We start from the raw sequence: 20,076 nt of genomic DNA, 5'->3' as shown, positions 1-20,076 counted from the left end.
TGGTAAGAACAGCTAAAATAAGCAAAGAGAAACTATAGTCCATCATTACTTTAAGACATGAAGGTCAGTCAATACGAAACATTTCAAGAACTTTGAAAGTTTCTTCAAGTGCAGTCGGAAAAACCAAGTGCTATAATGAAATTGACTCTCACGAGGACTGCCACAGGACAGGAAGACCCAGAGTTACCTCTGCTGCAGAGGATAAGTTCATCAGAGTTACCAGCCTCAGAAAATGAATCACAGAGTTCAAGTAACAGACAAATCTCAACATCAACTGTTCAGAGGAGACTGTGTGAATCAGGCCTTAATGGTCATATTTCAGCAAAGAACCCACTATTAAAGGACACCAATAAGAAGAAGAGACTTGCTTGGGCCAAGAAACACGAGCAATGGACATTAGACCTGTGGAAATCTGTCCTTTGGTCTCATGAGTCCAAATTTGAGATTTTTTGTTCCAACCGCTGTGTCTTTGTGAGATGCTGAGTAGGTGGCAGGTAGCCTAGTGGTTAGAGTGTTGGACTAGTAACCAAAAGGTTTCAAGTTTGAATCCCCCAGCTGACAAGGTAAAAATCTGTCATTCTGCCCCTGAACAAGGCAGTTAACCCACTGTTCCTAGACCATCATTGAAAATAAGAATTTGTTCCTAACTGACTTGCCTGGTTAAATAAAGGTAAAAAAAAATAAAGATTAACGGATGATCTCTGCATGTGTGGTTCCCACCATGGAGGTGTGATAGTGTGGGGGTCCTTTGAGGGTGACACTGTTGTGATTTGTTTAGAATTCAAGGCACACTTCACCAGCATGGCTACCACAGAATTCTGCAGCGATACGCCATCCCTTTGGTTTGCTCTTTGTGGGACTATCATTTGTTTTTCAACAGGACAATCACCCAACACACCTCCAGGCTGTGTAAAGGTTATTTGACCAAAGTGATGAAGTGCTGCATCAGATTACCTGGCATCCACCTGGCCCGGCCTCAACCTAGTTGAGATGGTTTGGGACGAGTTGGACCACAGAGTGAAGGAAAAGCAGCCAACAACTGCTCAGCATATGTGGGAACTCCTTCAAGACTGTTGGAAAAGCATTCCAGGTGAAGCTGGTTGAGAGAATGCCAAGAGTGTGCAAAGCTGTCATCAAGGCAAAGGGTGGCTATTTTGAAGAATATAAAATATAAAATATATTTGGATTTGTTTAACACTTTCTATATGATCCCATATGTTATTTCATCGTTTTTATGTCTTCACTATTATTCTATATAGAAAATAGTAAAAATAAAATCCTTGAACGAGTAGGTGTGTCAACTTTTGACTGGTACTGTACAGAATATATATTTAAAATATATATATTTTTAAAAATGGCTACCCCACTGCAATTACCGCGACTTTAAATACCACTGCTTTAGACTGTTCTAAACAGGGTTTGGAACAAAAGAAAAATGTGAATAATTTAGTTCTGAACAGAACCATTATTTTCTTCATTCCATCTTACTGTACTGACCAGCAAAGTACATTTCTTAACCGGATCAAACCAAAACAATGTACCAGTTTATATCGTTCCTTTCCGTTCCTTTTTAAACCTCTGAAATCAAAATGTTTGTTACACTTAGCTCAACATTGCATTACTTCACCAATCAGTGCGGATAGAGCAGCTTGCTTATGGAGCGGGTAAGTGATTTAAACTGCATAGGAAAGTCGTTAGGAGCAAGTTGTATTTTTCCGTAACAGCATGGTTTAATCATAATGAAAGACAAACACACACACAGTCACAGTGTAGGGTGCAAGATGAAACTGAAATGTTGCAGGTGAGGGGAGGGCGTGAGAGGGTGGAGGAAGCTTGTCTTTGGGAGCTGGGCATCTTGTTATGACTTTCATTATCTGAATTAGGCCCAAAGAATTATACCTACATAGAAGCGGCTTCTATGGAGGAACTTTGAATGTCTTTGAACTTCCAAGTTGGTTTAACATTAGCTAGCTAACATGCTTGTGTGTGCAGAGCCGCACTAGAATTAAAAACAAGTCTTACCTTTTTGCAGTTAATAAATTCAAAGTGAAACATAATAACTATAGTATCCTTAACGACAGTAGCATTGAAAAAGTTAATCCATTATTTTAAACATCTCTCCCTAATTTCTGAATCATGCTTGTAATGTTGTCTCTAGGCTACAGTAACCTATTCTTCAGAGGAGAGAGGCAGGTAGCTTACACACACACCCACTAACAAAAATGTTCAGCTAACAGGCAGATGCTGGAATAAGTTTCCAAGTGACTTAGTGGCTTTGTTCCAAGTGGCTTTGCATAGGCATTTTGTTAGGATTTTTGTGGGACTGGAAAAAATGCCCAGAACGTAAAATAACATTATTAATCAGGTCCCATGATTTAAAATAACGGTTCTGTTGCAGAACACTATAGATCACTTTCATTTCGAGTTCTGTTCCTCAAATAATGTAGTTATAGTTCCGTTCTCTGAACCAGTTCAAATCTTTGGTATTAACTAAACTGTAATGAGCTTTATATTGATTTCATGTTCGTGTGATGGCCACATCTACTTTCTCAATTCTAATTCTCCAACAGAAGGACACTGCACATGTTACACTCAAGCAATTCACACCACTTAAAAGATAAATGCATTTGAATCCAAATTTACTAATGTACTAATCAAATGTTGATATTGGTAGGTAATGAAAATATCCATCATTCCAGAAAAAGGTAATGACATATTTTTGGCATATCAGATTTGGAATAATTTCAATGACATTGCAGCAACACACCTCAAGCTGAAATGCTAGAAGTACTTTTAAACAAGAGAAAGTAAACTCAAGGATACTTTCTCTTCTTTGACTTGATAAAGTTAAACAAGGATTTGATGTATTTGTGTGTCTTCTGGCCTACACAGTTTATGTCTCCTTTACTGGAGGGGATAATGTGAAGCCTGGCTCAATAAGTTTGTATTTATCTTGACCAGAGTAATAAGGTATATTTAAAAATGTAACCTTTATTTAACTAGGAAAGTCAGTTAAGAACAAATTCTTATTTAAAATAACGGCCTACCAGGGAACAGTGGGTTAATTGCCTTGTACAGGGGCAGAATGACACATTTTTACCTTGTCAGCTCAGGGATTCAATCCACAAACCTTTCGGTTACTGGCCCAATGCTCAAACCACCAGGTTACCTGCCAACCCCCCTGCATACCTGCCACCCCCCGGCAGGTAGCCTAGTGGTTAGAGCATTGGGCCAGTAACTGAAAGGTTGCTAGATCAAATCCCCGAGCTGACAAGGTAAAAATCTGTTGTTCTGGCCCTGAACAAGGCAGTTAACCCACTGTTCCTAGGCTGTCATTGAAAATAAGAATTTGTTCTTAGTTAAATAAAATAAAAAAATAGAAGACAGATAACTCCCTAATACTCTTTTGTTTTAACTTTTCTGCAGGATCAATACAGGAAGACATGTACTTGGGTCAGATAAGATGGAGTCCGTCTTGGGTACAAACTGGTCGCAGCGTAGTCCGTGGTAACCCTCTTTACACCTGCAAAAGAGACAACAGAGATCAATATCCAGGGTCTATTGAGGAAAAACACCCTCTCACAACATGCATGTGAGTAGAGTGGGTAGAGTCTGAGTTATTTTAGTCATTTACCAGGCACTCGAATCCAGAGCAACTAAATCATTGCATTCAACTAAAGTAGGCAAAACAACTACATTTCACAATCATTGCAAGCATAACCTTCTTGACAACTAGCCACTAGCCATCTGCCAAATCAGTGCTAGAGAGGGAGGAAGAGAATATACGTGCAAGTACAAGTTTGTGTAGCATATGTATGTCCATCTTCAAAGGAAACAAAGGAGAGAAAGAAGACATTCAAGAAGATTCAAATTTTTGGGGAAATGATTCAGAGACTGGAGGGAGAGATGGAGAGTAAACTCATATTGGAGAGTAAACTCATATTGGAGGACGAGTATGCTAATGAGGATGGGAAGAAAGAGAGAGAAAAGAAGAGGGCAGTTTTGGCCCATCCTAAGCAGTGCCTGCAACCCACTGATAGCACAGTCCTGACAGTAATGTCATGTACCAGTGGAGGTATTGGAAGGACTGGGATGGAAATACTCCCTCTCATCCAGACCTGGGTTCAAAAAGTATTTGTTTTCTTCCAAGTATCTACGCTTGATTGAGCTCATATGGCACAACGTTAACAATGGAACCCAGGCAGGCTCAAACACTCCAGGCAGGCTCAATCAAGTGTTTAAAGGTGAACTTACAGCGTTTTAACTACTTTGCAGATATGAAATAGGCAACAATATCATTAAAAAATATAAAATTTGCACTTTATGCTTCAAAACCAACTTTATAAGAGGTTTTAAAAATAATTTTTTCGACTCAAAATTCCATGACGTACAGTATGGCAATGTTGGCAGAATACAGTTGAAATCTGAAGTTTACATACACTTAAGTTGGAGTTATTAAAACTTGTTTTTCAACCACTCCACAAATGTCTTGTTAAAACCTCTTTGGGCTAAGGGGCAGTATTTTGACGTCCGGATGAAAAGTGTGCCCAAAGTAAACTGCCTGTTACTCAGGCCTAGAAGCTAGGATATGCATATAATTGGTAGATTTGGATAGAAAACACTCTAACGTTTCTATAACTGTTAAAATAATTTTTAGAAAGAGTTTCAGGCTTGTTGTTGGAAAAATGAGCAAGAATTTGTAGTTTTTCTAAGTGGCTTCCATTTTGGCTGTAGTGTTTTCATGCGTGTGGATGAGAGGTAAGAGGTCTTGGTTGTTTATCTCCGGTAAAGACAATAACGATTCTTCATCTTAAATTGTATCATTTATTTACGTATTAGGGTAGCTGAGGTTTGATTATAAACGTTGTTTGACTTGTTTGGAGAAGTTTATTGGTAACGTTTGGGATTCATTTTTTAAGCAAGCTATACTGAGTTTTGGGGGTTATAAAGAAAGACTTTATCAAACAAAAGGACCATTTGTGATGTAGCTGGGACTTTTTGGAGTGCCAACAGAAGAAAATCTTCAAAGCTAAGGCTTTTATTATATCGCACCTGCCTGGTTGAAAAATGTTTTTCATGCTTTTGTATGCGGGTCGCTGTCCTCAGATAATCGCATGGTGTGCTTTCGCCGTAAAGCCTTTTCGAAATCTGACACTGGATTAACAAGAAGTTAAGCTTTATTTTGATGTTTGACACTTGTATTTTCATGAATGTTAAATGTTTCTATTTCTGTAATTTGAATTTCGCACTCTGCATTTTCACCGGATGTTGTCGAGGTGGATTGCTAGCAGAACGCCTGCGCCAGAAAGGTTAACAACCTATAGTTTTGGCAAGTCGGTCAGGACATCTACTTTGTGCATGAAACAAGTCATTTTTCCAACAATTCCAATAATTCACTGTATCACAACTCCAGTGGGTCAGAAGTTTACATACACTAAGTTGACTGTGCCTTTCAACAGCTTGGAAAATTCCAGAAAATGATGTCATGGCTTTAGAAGCTTCTGCTAGGCTAATTGACATACTTTGAGTCAATTGGAGGTGTACCTGTGGATGTCTACCTTCAAACACAGTGCTTCTTTGATTGACATCATGGGAAAATCAAAAGAAATCTGGCAAGACCTCAGAAAAAAAATTGTAGATCTCCACGAGTCTGGTTCATCCTTGGGAGCAATTTCCAAACGCCTGAAGGTACCACGTTCATCTGTACAAACAATAGTACGCAAGAATAAACACCATGGGACCACGTAGCCGTCATACCGATCAGGACAGAGACGTGTTCTGTGTCCTAGAGAGGACCGTACTTTGGTGCAAAAAGTGCAAATCAATTCCAGAACAACAGCAAAGGACCTTGTGAAGATGCTGGTGGGAACAGGTACAAAAGTATTTATAACCACAGTAAAAAGAGTTCTATATCGACATAACCTGAAAGGCCACTTAGCAAGGAAGAAGCCACTGCTCCAAAACCCTAAACAAAAAAGACAGACTATGGTTTGAAACTGCACATGGGGACAAATATCGCAGTTTTTGTAGAAATGTCCTCTGATCTGATGAAAAAATTATTGCATTTTTTAAACATAATGACCATTGTTATGTTTGGAGCAAAAAGGGAGAGGCTTGCAAGCCGAAAAACACCATCCCAACCGTGAAGCACGGGGGTGGCAGAATCATGTTGTGGGGGTGCTTTGCTCCAGGAGGGACTGGTGCACTTCACAAAATAGATGGCATCATGAGGGCGGAAAATTATGTGGATATATTGAAGCAACATCTCAGACATCAGCCAGGAAGTTTAAGATTGGTCGCAAATGGGTCTTCCAAATGGACAATGACCCTAAGCATACTTTGGGTCATTACTTCAGGTTGTGGCAAAATGGCTTAAGGACAACAAAGTCAAGGTATTGGAGTGGCCATCACAAAACCCTGACCTCAATCCTGTAGATATGTGTGAGCAGAACTGAAAAAGCATGTACAAGCAAGGAGGCCTACAAACCTGACTCAGTTACACCAGCTCTGTCAGTTGGAATGGGCCAAAATTCAACCAATTTATTGTGGGAAGCTTGTGGAAGGCTACCCGATACATTTGACTCAAGTTAAACAATTTAAAGGCAATGCTACCAAATACTAATTGAGTGTATGTAAACTTCTGACCCGCTGGGAATGTGCTGAAATAAATAAAAGCTGAAATAAATCATTCTATCAACTATTATTCTGACATTTCAAATTCTTAAAATAACTGACCTAAGACAGGGAATCTTTACTAGGATTAAATGTCAGGAATTGTGAAAAACTGAGTTTAAATGTAGTTGGCTAAGGTGTATGTAAACTTCCGACTTCAACTATAGATGGATGTAGTTCAATTTATTATTAATATAATTCACCAATGCATTTCTTAGTAGTCCAAAAAATATTGCTATTAGGTTGTGTTAGGTCACAGCTGGCCTGGTATATTGTTTGCTGCCAAAGCCCATTCGGTATGCACCGTTTTAGTTTAAATTACTCAATATTTTAAACAAAAACAGATAACTGTAACTAAGGCTGGGAATGTCAATACAATCAAACTAGCAAGGGCAATGATCAAAAGTCATTCATAGCGTGGCTAATAGGCTAGCACACATGTATCAAACACAAGGCCCGCGGGCTGAATAGGACACACAAATGAGTATACATGAGTCAACAGTTGAGTTATCTACTTTATAAAATTACAGCCTGATGAGCTCGGTGAATTCAACTTCAATTGAGCATTGTGTGTCCTGTTTACAGCACACAGCAGAGGAAAAGTGTACAGACACATCCTTACAGTCCTAGTTAGGCTAGTAAAATGTTGCAGTCTGGCTTCGGTTTTTAAGCTTGACAATTAATAACCAAAAAACAGAACCTGCAACAAAACACCATGCAACAGAAACATGTAGACCTGTTACAGCAACATTTGAGCAGAAGCCTATGTTGGCTGTTCAAGTACGATAGCTACAATTTGAGTGCACCACACAGCAATGTTGCATTCAACCGCACCGGTGATTCATGCAGTGCACAATGAAAAACATGTTTTAAGTTCAAATGTACGACAACCTATGTTTTGTTTTGTTATTTGGAGTTATTAAATACTTACTTATTTATCTGGGTCGCAGCATATTATACACATCTATTAGCATATCAGAAAAGGCTGGCCAATATTATGTATATCTTATTATTATTTATTGTTTTATATGTTAAAATGCTGTATACAGCATCCTATGTACATAATTGTACATTACAAAGGGACATATTTTTCAAATAAAACAAATGGCCAGTTTGGGTCTGTCACGCCCTGACCATAGAGAATAAACAGCTCTCTATGTTGGTTGGGGTTTGACAGTGACTAGGGTGGTTTATCTAGGTGAATTATATATCTATGTTGGCCTGGTATGGTTCCCAATCAGAGGCAGCTGTTTATCGTTGTCCCTGATTGGGGATCATATTTAGGTAGCCATTTCACCATTGTGCTTTGTGGGATCTTGACTTTGTATAGTTGCCTGTGAGCACTATGGTAGTGTCACGGTTTGTTTGAGATTATTGTTTTGTTTTGCTGTGTGTTTCACCCAGTAATAAAATATGTGGAACCCAGATCACGCTGCGCTTTGGTCCACTTATTATGACGATCTGCAGGTCATTCACTAGGTCCCCCCATGTGGTTCTGGGATTTTTGCTCACCGTTCTTGTGATCATTTTGACCCCACGGTGTGAGATCTTGCGTGGAGCCCCAGATCGAGGGAGATTATCAGTGGTCTTGTATGTTTTCCATTTCCTAATAATTGCTCCCACACTTGATTTCTTCAAACCAAGCTGCTTACCTATTGCAGATTCAGTCTTCCCAGCCTGGTGCAGGTCTACAATTTTGTTTCTGGTGTCCTTTGACAGCTCTTTGGTCTTGGCCATAGTGGAGTTTGGAGTGTGACTGTTTGAGGTTGTGGACAGGTGTCTTTTATACTGATAACAAGTTCAAACAGGTGCCATTAATACAGGTAACGAGTGGAGGACAGAGGAGCCTCTTAAAGAAGAAGTTACAGGTCTGTGAGAGCCAGAAATCTTGCTTGTTTGTAGGTGACCAAATACTTATTTTCTACCACAATTTGCATATAAATTCATTAAAAATCATACAATGTGATTTTCTGGATTTTTCCCCCTCATTTTGTCTGTCATAGTTGAAGTGTACCTATGATGAAAATTACAGGCCTCGCTCATCTTTTTAAGTGGGAGAACTTGCACAATTGGTGGCTGACTAAATACGTTTTTGCCCCACTGTATTTCCTGAAATCCATTCAGGTGTATTTTGTGGCTTTGGGTGAATGCGTTCTGAAGTTGCGCTGTTGCTACTGCCTGTAAAGTTCAAAGTGAATGATGGCAGGCCCTTGTGCCAAGTGGCTTACAGTGCATTTGGAAAGTATTCAGACACTTTCCTTTTTTCCACAATTTGTTACTCTACAGCCTTATTCTAAAATGGATTAAATTAAATGTTTTTGTGATCAATCTACACACAATACCCAATAATGACAAAGTGTAAACATGTTCTTAGATATTTTTGCAAATGTATAAAAATAAAAATAAACTTATTTACATAAGTATTCAGACCCTTTGCTATGAGACTCAAAATTGAGCTCAGGTGCATCCTGTTTCCATTGATCATCGTTGAGATGTTTCTACAACTTCATTGGAGTCCACCTGTGGTAAATTAAATTGATTGGACATGATTTGGAAAGGCACCTGTCTATATAAGGTCCTACAGTTGACGGTGTATGTCAGAACAAAAACCAAGCCATGAGGTCGAAGGAATTGTCTATTGAGATTTGAGACAGGATTGTGTCGAGGTGCAGATCTGGGGAAGGGTACCAAAACATTTCTGGAGCATTGAAGGTCCCCAAGAAAACAGTGGCATCCATCATTCCTAAATGGAAGAAGTTTGGAACTACCAAAGACTCTTCCTAGAGCTGGCCGCCCGGCCAAGCAGAGGAATCAGTGGAGAAGGGCCTTGGTCAGGGAGGTGACCAAGAACCTGATAGTCACTCTGACAGAGCTCAAGAGTTCCTCTGTGGAGATGAGAGAACCTTTCAGAAGGATAACCATCGCTGTAGCACTCCACCAATCAGGCCTTTATTGTACAGTGGCCAGAAGTAAGCCACTCCTCAGTAAAAGGCACATGACAGCCCGCTTGGAGTTTGCCAAAAGGCACCTACACGACTCTCAGACCATGACAAACAAGATTGTCTGGTCTGATGAAACCAAGATTGATCTCTTTGGCCTGAATGCCAAGCGTTGCATCTGGGGGAAACCTGGCACCATCCCTACAGTGAAGCATGGTGGTGGCAGTATCATGCTGTGGGGATGCTGCAGGGACTGAGAGACTAGTCAGGATTGAGGGAAAGATGACCAGAGCAAAGTACAGAGAGATCCTTGATAAAAACCTGCTCCAGAGTGCTCAGGACCTCGGGCAGAGGTGAAGGTTCGCCTTCCAACAGGACAACGAATGTCCTTGAGCTGCCCAGCCAGAGCCCAGACTTGAACCCGATCTAACATCCGCGGAGATACCTGAAAATAGCCGTGCAGCAATGCTCCCCATCCAACCTGACAGAGCTTGAGAGGATCTGCAGAGAAGAATGGGAGAAACTGTAACGGCCGTTGGTGGAAGAAGGTGAGGACCAAGGTGCAGCGAGGTACGTGTTCATGTTATTTATTAAACTGAACACCAAATACAACAAGTAACAAAAGAACAACCGAAACAGCTCCGTCAGGTGCAAAACACTAAACAGAAAATAACTACCCACACCACACAGGTGGGAAAAGGCTACCTAAGTATGGTTCTCAATCAGAGACAACGATAGACAGCTGCCTCTGATTGAGACCCACACCCGGCCAAACAACACAGAAATCCAAAACATAGAAAATGAACATAGAATGCCCACCCTAGTCACACCCTGGCCTAGCCAAAATAGAGAATAAAAGCCTCTCTATGGCCAGAGCGTGACAGTAACTCCCCAACTACAGGTGTGCCAAGCTTGTAGCGTCATACCCAAGAAGACTTGAGGCTGTAATCGCTGCCAACGGTGATCCAACAAAGTACTGAGTAAAGGGTTTTTAATACTTATGTAAATGTGATATTTTGTTTTTTTGCATCTTAGAAATTTGCAAAAATTTCAAATAACATGTTCTTGCTTTGTCATTATGGGGTATTGTGTGTAGATTGATCAAGGGCCTAAATGATTTAAGACGTTTTAGAATAAGGCTGTAACATAAGAAAATTAGGAAAAAGTGAAGGGGTCTGAATACTTTCTGAATACAATGAATTTGCATATAGGCTTACTGTAGCTCTGATTGGCTATGGTGCACCGGTCTGCGTAGACTCCGGTCCTGGACAGGACATGTGGTTTTATTTACTGCAGTGTCTATTACTTATCTAAACGAACAGCCGCTTTCCCATTCTATATTGCTATATAATTTTCACAAATGCCTTACTATACATCATTCCCAAACATTCTATACATTTATGAAAATGTGAAAATGACCATATCTAATTTATCTGATTGTCAGAAAAAAAAGGTGTCATATTCTTCCTGTGGGGTGTATATGAACAGATTTTAAAGCATTCCATGTTGCTAAAATGCTGTGAGTTCCACTTTTAAATACTATTTGAACCCAGGTCTGCAGGCCTCGTGCTGTTAGATCTACGAGAGACACTTCAGGAGACACTTGACTTCACATGATTCAGTTTTGTGAGATTTTAGGTTTTCCTCAAGCAAGACGTTTCGGTTCTATGCCTCCGCTGAGTGTGTCAAATAAATCTATTTTAGCTCAATGACATGAGTTCTGGTCTTTTTTACACATTTATATTTTTAGACAACCCTTTGGCCAAGCACCCATATGATGACCTAAGTTGCTCAGTACCGCAACACATTCAGTTTTATAAATGAGTTTGTTATTTTCCCTGAGCGTCATCCACATGCTGACACACACACACACACACACACACACACACACACACACACACACACACACACACACACACACACACACACACACACACACACACACACACACACACACACAGTTTTGTACTTTCCTAAGTTTGTGCCAAATAAATCTACAGCACTGGATGATGTGTTGGATATCTGTTTTTTCTCTCCATTCATTTATATTTCAGGTTCGCCTTTAACTCAGCAGAAGCACCCATATGGCCTGTAGACTTAGTTGAGCATGCTCTGTTTCTGTTCTATTCTCATCCTCAAGAGCAGCAGACAAACTTTGCGTTAACAGTCACCGCGCTTGTCCAACTTCACCACCAACTCCAAATGCTTAGCGACACTGCAAGGATTTTCCTCAGACAGAGCTATTTGTTTGAAATTCATGGCAACAGGCATTTGAAGAGGCATCTCTTTTTCATTGTGTTTGTTCCACAAAATGGAAACCAGTTGGTTGCATGTATACTGTGTCCATCAAATGAGACACCCAATCAACATATTCAGTGACATCCTGCTGTAATATTTGTTCCAGTTTTATTTAGATTGTACTGAAACAAATTAATTAACATTTCTTATGGGTTTTCTCTTATGGGTTTGGGTACCTAATCTTCGATTGAAAAAATGCCCAGTGCCATAGACCATACACAATCAATGCATTAACAAGACCGGCCAGTCAAAATCATTGGCAGCATCTTAGTTCCATTCACCTAGGATACTTAAGAAAACGTTCTCTCTCTCCTTCAAACATTGATTTGCGACTAATGTAGAACAAAGTGTATAAGAAAGTGCCGTACCAGTCTGTTTGATTCAACTCAAATTAGATTTTGACCCCAAAAAGTACCACACAAATAATTTGGATTCAACTAAGGTTTGATTCGGACCTTTGATGGAATTTCCTTGGGCCTAATTTCTACTTATTTCTAGTCTTGTTTTGACAGACAACCGTCCCACCTCAGTGGTCTGCCTGCTTCTGAGGTGGGAACTGGGGATCCAATGGCTCAGTGGGTTAGAGCATATTGCAGAGCCACTCTGAATATATTATGTGTCATTGTCAATGTTTTGAAAGACGCTTTGGATGAAAGCTTAATGACTGTTTTTCCACGTGAATGCAAATGTGAGAGGGCAGTTCAATTGTTAGGAACCTGGCCGGTATGAAATATACCTGGTATATTGTGGATATAATGGGCACTCTCTGGTACTTATATAAAATAATTAAATGTAATGGTAATAGCCTGGTTCCAGGCTATCTTTATTGGGTAGACAGCGCAAACATATTGGTTATTTGTACAGTATTAGTATTAAACTATAGTGAATTTCAGTGAAAAGAAACAAAAAAGGGATGACTGAAGTAAACACCAAATTAGCAGACTATACAAAAAGGTGTTACCAGATTGCTTTTGTTACACACATAAAGCACGCTATCATGGCACCAGGAGGCATGAAAGAGTATTTGCGTCTCACATTTTCCTGTTTCTAGTCACACCTTCCTACCCTCTCTATGCTGAAATGCCTCGTTAGCATTCTGAGTCACAACTCAAATGTCTGTCTGGCTATCTGTTTATCTCCACTCTCCTTTTGTTTTGTCTCTATCTCTCCCCCTCTGTCTCTGTCTCTGTGTCATTGTGAAACAAGCTGACATCCTTCAATAAGATTCAAACAATGCTTTGTAGACAAATGCGTTTGTGCGAATGTGCAAGTCGATTGTGTGCTTGAATACGATAAAGGATGTGCATGATGATGACTGTGCGTGAGTGTGTTTAGTGATTGGACGATTGATACCGGAGCTCCGATGCAGTTTTCAAAGCACTGAATACAATGTACCGATGCTCATTTCAAAGTAACATTATCACGTGATCAATAATGTCCGAAGCTTTGGTTGATACAAACTGATACAAAATGTGAGATACCACTGATTTCCCCGTGGTTCGGGTCCTTTCTTCGATTCCAAGTTGCTTTCAAAGACCGACCTTTACTGGACACCATACTGTACTTAGAAATCAAGTTTGGATTTGTTCAAATTACTGCATTGAACAGTAGCACAGCAGGTAGAGTCAGGAACACTCAGAGACGACAGTATATGGGGTCGAGTCCTGGTAAAGGCACTCTATTCGGAGATAGTTTTATGTGAAACCACACTTTCTGCCCATTGTTGAAATTCTTTATTTTATTTGGTATTGTATAAACTTCTGTTTTAAGCAACCCGAATAATGCCATAGAATTACAGTTTTTCAAAAATAGTCAACTTAAAGGAATTATTTTGGGCCTTATGTAAAATACAAACCTGTTATTCTAACTGATTGTAGGCTATTAACACCAGCGACTAAACACAGTGCCATGGAGTTTGATGAATATTTTGTGGAAAAAAACGTCTATTTATATTTATTGATGACCAGCAGATGTCACTAATGTGCATTGTGTTAAAAGCTCAGAGAAATTAATTGCTTTTCAGAAAGACAATTTCCTATCATTATGTGTGTGTGTCTGTGTGCATATTTATGAGAGAGAGAGAGAGAGAGAGGTTTCTGTTTGAGGTTTCTATTTGCAATTTGGCCAGCAACAAATAAAATTGTTGCTGGCCAAATTGACCGGGAGAAAAAACAATCCCATTGCAAAATAATGTTTTTTCTTCATTGAGTTTATCATATCCCAGTCAAAACAGTTTAATTCGCTTTGGTGTTCGGCAGGTTTTATTTAGTCTGTTCGAGCAGACGGACAACTAGTTTTCATGCACATTTTTTCACTTGAGAGATACTGCACCAAACATCCTAGATGTAAAAATTCTGCGAATATTACCTTCTCTGCAAAATTGACAAAAATAATGCCAGATCTCTTGATTTATCTGGACTATTTTGGGAAAGTGTAAATGTATGTTGTTGTGTACGCCGTCTCAAGAGGGACAAAGAGTAATATAACCAAATTTATTTTCAAGGGAATATGCGAGGCACAGACATTCACTATGCCTAGCCAAGTTCTGGTAGGAGCAAACTGAACCTAGTATTTAGACGTCTTTAGCGTGTAGCCCAAACCGTTCTGACGCTACAGTCAGAAGTTGGCATATCGGCGGTAACGACTTCGACAAGTCCCGTGATGCTTGTGGGAGTTGTAGAGCAAAGTGGAGAACACTCTCGTGTTCATGAGAATTTTATCTTTCCATTGAGGGGTCATATGTAGCCCAAACGGTTCAGACACTACAGACATTTTCGTGAAAATACAGATTTTTGGGATATATCCTAGTCTGACAACATCGTTGTAGCTCTGCCACCTTCCACCGCAGATGCAGATGTCTCTAGTGCAAACAGACTTTTATGGATTTTTTTATTACGCTAATTACATTTCCAAGGTGGTGCAGACTAGACAATATCACACAAAGTGCATTTTCAATTTGTTGAAGTTGTAGTGTTAACTTTCTATAGTGCTTTTACCACCACATGCTAGAGTCGGGGAGAAATATAACTCTTTGTCTGGGCATGGGGAGCAGGGATAGGGAATACTCCTTCGAGACTAATTACCAACTAGCTCATTAATTAGCAACTGAGTAAAATGGATGAAGGTTTATGGTAGCAAGGGGGAGGTTAAAGAGGAAGGGAGAATGGGACTGGGAATGGAAGGGCTTGATGTTCAGTCAATCAGCTGCCCCTCCTGCCATGCAGTCATTCCAATATATCCCCTTTTCTAACCTTATGGGTGCACTATAGGGAACAGGGTGCTGTTTAGGACACGGTCCATCTATCAAGTACTGAGCTGAAGATACTAGCACATTTATACTTGGCTCATATATACATGGCTCACATGTCACCTAGGACTGTACACATTAAGAATATAGGGTTTCTCAAGGGTGCCTTTGCAGTTCAGAATTTTTTTATTTTCTTTTAGTGATAAGTAAAATGTAGGGCCGGCGGCTCATTCGAATATTTTGGGGTGTGATTTGCTTATAGCGCTTTTTGTGCAACCGTGAGTAAGAGTGTCATTCTGTTGTGAATGGCACCCTGTTTCCTGAACGGCACCCTGTGTCCTGGCCAAAGGAAGTGTGCTATATAGGGAATAGGGTGCTATTTGGGATGCAAACCCAGTCTTCTTACTTATTGCCATACATACACAACCTTTCAAATGTTTGGGGTCACTTAGACATGATGCTGGCCTTCTAGGCAGAGTTCCTCTGTCCGGTGTCTGTGTTTCTTTGCCCATCTTAATCTTTTCTTTTTATTGGCCAGTCTGAGATATGGCTCTTTCTTTGCAACTTTGCATCCCGGAGTCGCCTCTTCACTTTTGACGTTGAGACTGGTGTTTTGCAGGTACTATTTAATGAAGCTGCCAGTTGAGGACTTGTGAGGCATCTGTTTCTCAAACTAGACACTCTACTCTACTTGTCCTCTTGCTCAGTTGTGCACCGGGGCCTCCCACTCCACTTTCTATTCTGGTTATTTGATTTATTTATTTCACCTTTATTTAAACAGGTAAGCTAGTTGAGAACAAGCACTCATTTACAACTGCGAACTGGCCAAGATAAAGCAAAGCAGTGTGACACAAACAACAACACAAAGTTACACATGGAATAAACAAGCGTACAGTCAATAACACAATAGAAAAAAGAAAGTCTATATACAGTGTGTGCAAATGGAATGAGGAGGTAAGACAAATAGGCCAGAGTAGTGAGGTAGTTACAATTTAGCAAATTAACACTGGAGTGATAGAAGTGCAGATGATGATGTGCAAGTAGAAATACTGGTGTGCAAAAGGGCAGAAAAAAATATAAAAACAATATGGGGATGAGGTAGGTAGATTGGCTATGTACAGCTGCAGCAATTGGTTAGCTGCTCAGATAGCTGATGTTTAAAGTTAGTGAGGGAAATATAAGTCTCCAGGTTCAGCGATTTCTGCAATTCGTTCCAGTCACTGGCAGCAGAGAACTGGAAAGAAAGGCGGTGAAAGGACATGTTGGCTTTGGGGATGGCCAGTGAAATATACCTGCTAGAGCACTTGCTACGGGTGGGTGTTGAGATCGTGACCAGTGAGCTGAGATAAGGAGCTTTACCTAGCATCGACTTATAGATGACCTGGAGCCACTGGGTCTGGCGACGAATATGTAGCGAGGGCCATACAGGTCGCAGTGGTGGGTGTTATAAGGGGCTTTGGTAACAAAACAGATGGCACTGTGATAGTTTGCATCCAGTTTGCTGAGTAGAGTATTGGAAGCTATTTTGTAAATGACATTGCTGAAGTTGGTAGGATAGTCAGTTTTACGAGGGTGGTAATCGAAGTGGGCTTTATTGCAATTCTAGATTTAATTTTGGATTGGAGATGTTTAATATGAGTCTGGAAGGAGAGTTTACAGTCTAGCCAGACACCTAGGTATTTGTAGTTGTCCACATATTCTAAGTTAGAACCGTCCAGAGTAGTGATGCTAGTCGGGCGGGCAGATGTGGGCAGCAAACGGTTGAAAAGCATACATTTGGTTTTACTTGCATTTAAGAGCAGTTGGAGACCACAGAAGGTGAGTTGTATGGCATTGAAGCTCATTTGGAGGTTAGTTAACACTGTGTCCAAGGAAGGGTCAGATGTATACAGAATGGTGTAGGGACAGTTTTCTCTGTTCTGTGAACGGAGTAGTACACAGCGTTGTATGAGGTCTTCAGTTTATTGGAAATTTCTTGCATGGAATAGCCTTCATTTCTTCGAACAAGAATAGACTGACGAGTTCCAGAAGAAAGGTTTTTGTTTCTGGCCATTTTGAGCCTGTAATCGAAACCACAAATGCTGATGCTCCAGATATTCAACTAGTCTGAAGAAGGCCAGTTGTATTACTTCTTTAAACAGGACAACAGTTTTCAGCTGTGCTAACATAATTGCAAAAGGGTTTTCTAATGATCAATTAGCCTTTTAAAATGATAAACGTGGATTAGCTAACACAATGTGCCATTGGAACACAGGAGTGATGGTTGCTGATAATGGGCCTCTGTATGCCTATGTAGATGTTCCATTAAGAATTGCAGTTTCCAGCTGGAATAGTCAGTTACAACATTAACAATGTCTACACTGCATTTCTGATCAATTTGATATAATTTTAATGGACAAAAAATTTGCTTTTCTTTCACAAACAAGGACATTTCTAAGTGACCCCAAACTTTTGAATGGTAGTGTTCATATTCATATGTGTCTATTGCAGTAGTGGGTTGGGGGAGAGCGCCGAGCATAACGTATGTTTCTAATGACATTGATGGATGGCCCTGTGTGGACTGTTTACATGAGAGAGTGATGGTGATGGCGAGGGTGAACTAGCAGTATCGGTGCCCGAAACTCAAACACTGTGCAGAGCAAGAGGGGTTCTTTAAGGAATATCAATAGTGCTTCTTTGAGTTATATGCTGTGTCTCAAATACCTTTTCTTCACTTGTTCCTTCTAAACTGTACACCCGTGCAGAAATATCAGCCTACAGAGAGAAGCACGAGATTGAACTTCCAGAACTTTCTAGAGCAGTGGTCACCAACCGGTTGATCGCATTCGACTGGTCGATCTCCAAGGCATTCCTAGTTAATTGCCAAACATTTCTGTAAAGAAAAACAACGTTGGGGGGGGGGCTCTGCTGAGCAGCAACTTATGAAGACGCGTTTTCTCGGTGCACCTGTCCAGGGATTACAATTTACTATTAATACTTCACCAATACCTCCCCTACCGTGTTAATTTTGTAACATTTAATTAGGACTCAAACCATTTTTTTCCCCTGAAATTTTTGCCCTTTTCATCATAAAATGTCAGCAACGAGTCACAAAAGAGCAGGCCTCTAATAAAGCCTCAGGCTCACCGAACACTGACACAGACTCTGATCCCCCCGACTTAGCCAAGGTAATGGCGGCTATCATTAAGTCTGAACAGACTGTGCTGGCTAAGGTGGAGTCACTATTCACTGACCTATCTGCACAAATAGCTACTCTCGCCACCAAGGTCAACAAAAAGAACGACTCCATTAAAGACTTGGAGTAACAGGACACCTGTCTTAATAGCATGGAAGGCGGCGCAAATACTTAATCTTGATGTGATTGGCCTGACTGAAACATGGCTTAAGCCTGATGAATTTACTGTGTTAAATGAGGCCTCACCTCCTGGCTACACTAGTGAACATATCCCCCGTGCATCCCGCAAAGGCGGAGGTGTTGCTAACATTTACGATAGCAAATTTGAATTTACAAAAAAAAAATGACGTTTTCGTCTTTTGAGCTTGTAGTCATGAAATCTATGCAGCCTACTCAATCACTTTTTATAGCTAATGTTTACAGGCCTCCTGGGCCATATACAGCGTTCCTCACTGAGTTCCCTGAATTCCTATCGGACCTTGTAGTCATAGCAGATAATATTCTAATCTTTGGTGACTTTAATATTCACATGGAAAAGTCCACAGACCCACTCCAAAAGGCTTTCGGAGCCATCATCGACTCAGTGGGTTTTGTCCAACATGTCTCTGGACCCACTCACTGTCACAGTCATACGCTGGACCTAGTTTTGTCCCATGGAATAAATGTTGTGGATCTTAATGTTTTTCCTCATAATCCTGGACTATCAGACCACTATTTTATTACGTTTGCAATTGCAACAAATAATCTGCTCAGACCCCAACCAAGGAACATCAAAAGTCGTGCTATAAATTCACAGACAACACAAAGATTCCTTGATGTCGTTCCAGATTCCGTCTGTCTACCCAAGGACGCCAGAGGACAAAAATCAGTTAACCACCTAACTGAGGAACTCCATTTAACCTTGCGCAATACCTTAGATGCAGTTGCACCCCTAAAAACTAAAAACATTTCTCATAAGAAACTAGCTCCCTGGTACACAGAAAATACCCGAGCTCTGAAGCAAGCTTCCAGAAAATTGGAACGGAAATGGCGCCACACCAAACTGGAAGTCTTCCGACTAGCTTGGAAAGACAGTACCGTGCAGTACCGTAGAGCCCTTACTGCTGCTCGATCATCCTATTTTTCTAACTTAATTGAGGAAAATAAGAACAATCCGAAATTCCTTTTTGATACTGTCGCAAAGCTAAATAAAAAGCAGCATTCCCCAAGAGAGGATGACTTTCACTTTAGCAGTGATAAATTCATGAACTTCTTTGAGGAAAAGATTATGATTATTAGAAAGCAAATTACGGACTCCTCTTTAAATCTGCGTATTCCTTCAAAGCTCAGTTGTCCTGAGTCTGCACAACTCTCCCAGGACCTAGGATCAAGAGAGACGCTCAAGTGTTTTAGTACTATATCTCTTGACACAATGATGAAAATAATCATGGCCTCTAAACCTTCAAGCTGCATACTGGACCCTATTCCAACTAAACTACTGAAAGAGCTGCTTCCTGTGCTTGGCCCTCCTATGTTGAACATAATAAACGGCTCTCTATCCACCGGATGTGTACCAAACTCACTAAAAGTGGCAGTAATAAAGCCTCTCTTGAAAAAGCCAAACCTTGACCCAGAAAATATAAAAAACTATAGGCCTATATCGAATCTTCCATTCCTCTCAAAAAATTTAGAAAAGGCTGTTGCGCAGCAACTTACTGCCTTCCTGAAGACAAACAATGTATACGAAATGCTTCAGTCTGGTTTTA

General features: G+C 40.3%; 1 protein-coding gene across 1 annotated transcript in view; it reads right to left on the bottom strand.

The window, feature by feature from the left end:
• nrg3b (neuregulin 3b) overlaps window positions 1–20,076 on the bottom strand; it is a 414,103-nt gene that overhangs the window by 92,026 nt on the left and 302,001 nt on the right. The window contains exon 3 of the mRNA XM_024386324.2: window positions 3,450–3,523. Coding sequence (XP_024242092.2) covers window positions 3,450–3,523 — 74 coding nt within the window. The remainder of the gene's footprint in view (window positions 1–3,449; window positions 3,524–20,076) is intronic.

This window comes from Oncorhynchus tshawytscha, linkage group LG24, assembly GCF_018296145.1.
Source record: "Oncorhynchus tshawytscha isolate Ot180627B linkage group LG24, Otsh_v2.0, whole genome shotgun sequence".
Lineage (NCBI taxonomy): Eukaryota > Metazoa > Chordata > Actinopteri > Salmoniformes > Salmonidae > Oncorhynchus > Oncorhynchus tshawytscha.
Note: the sequence above shows the minus strand (reverse complement) of the source record. Positions and strands in the feature narration are given on the sequence as shown.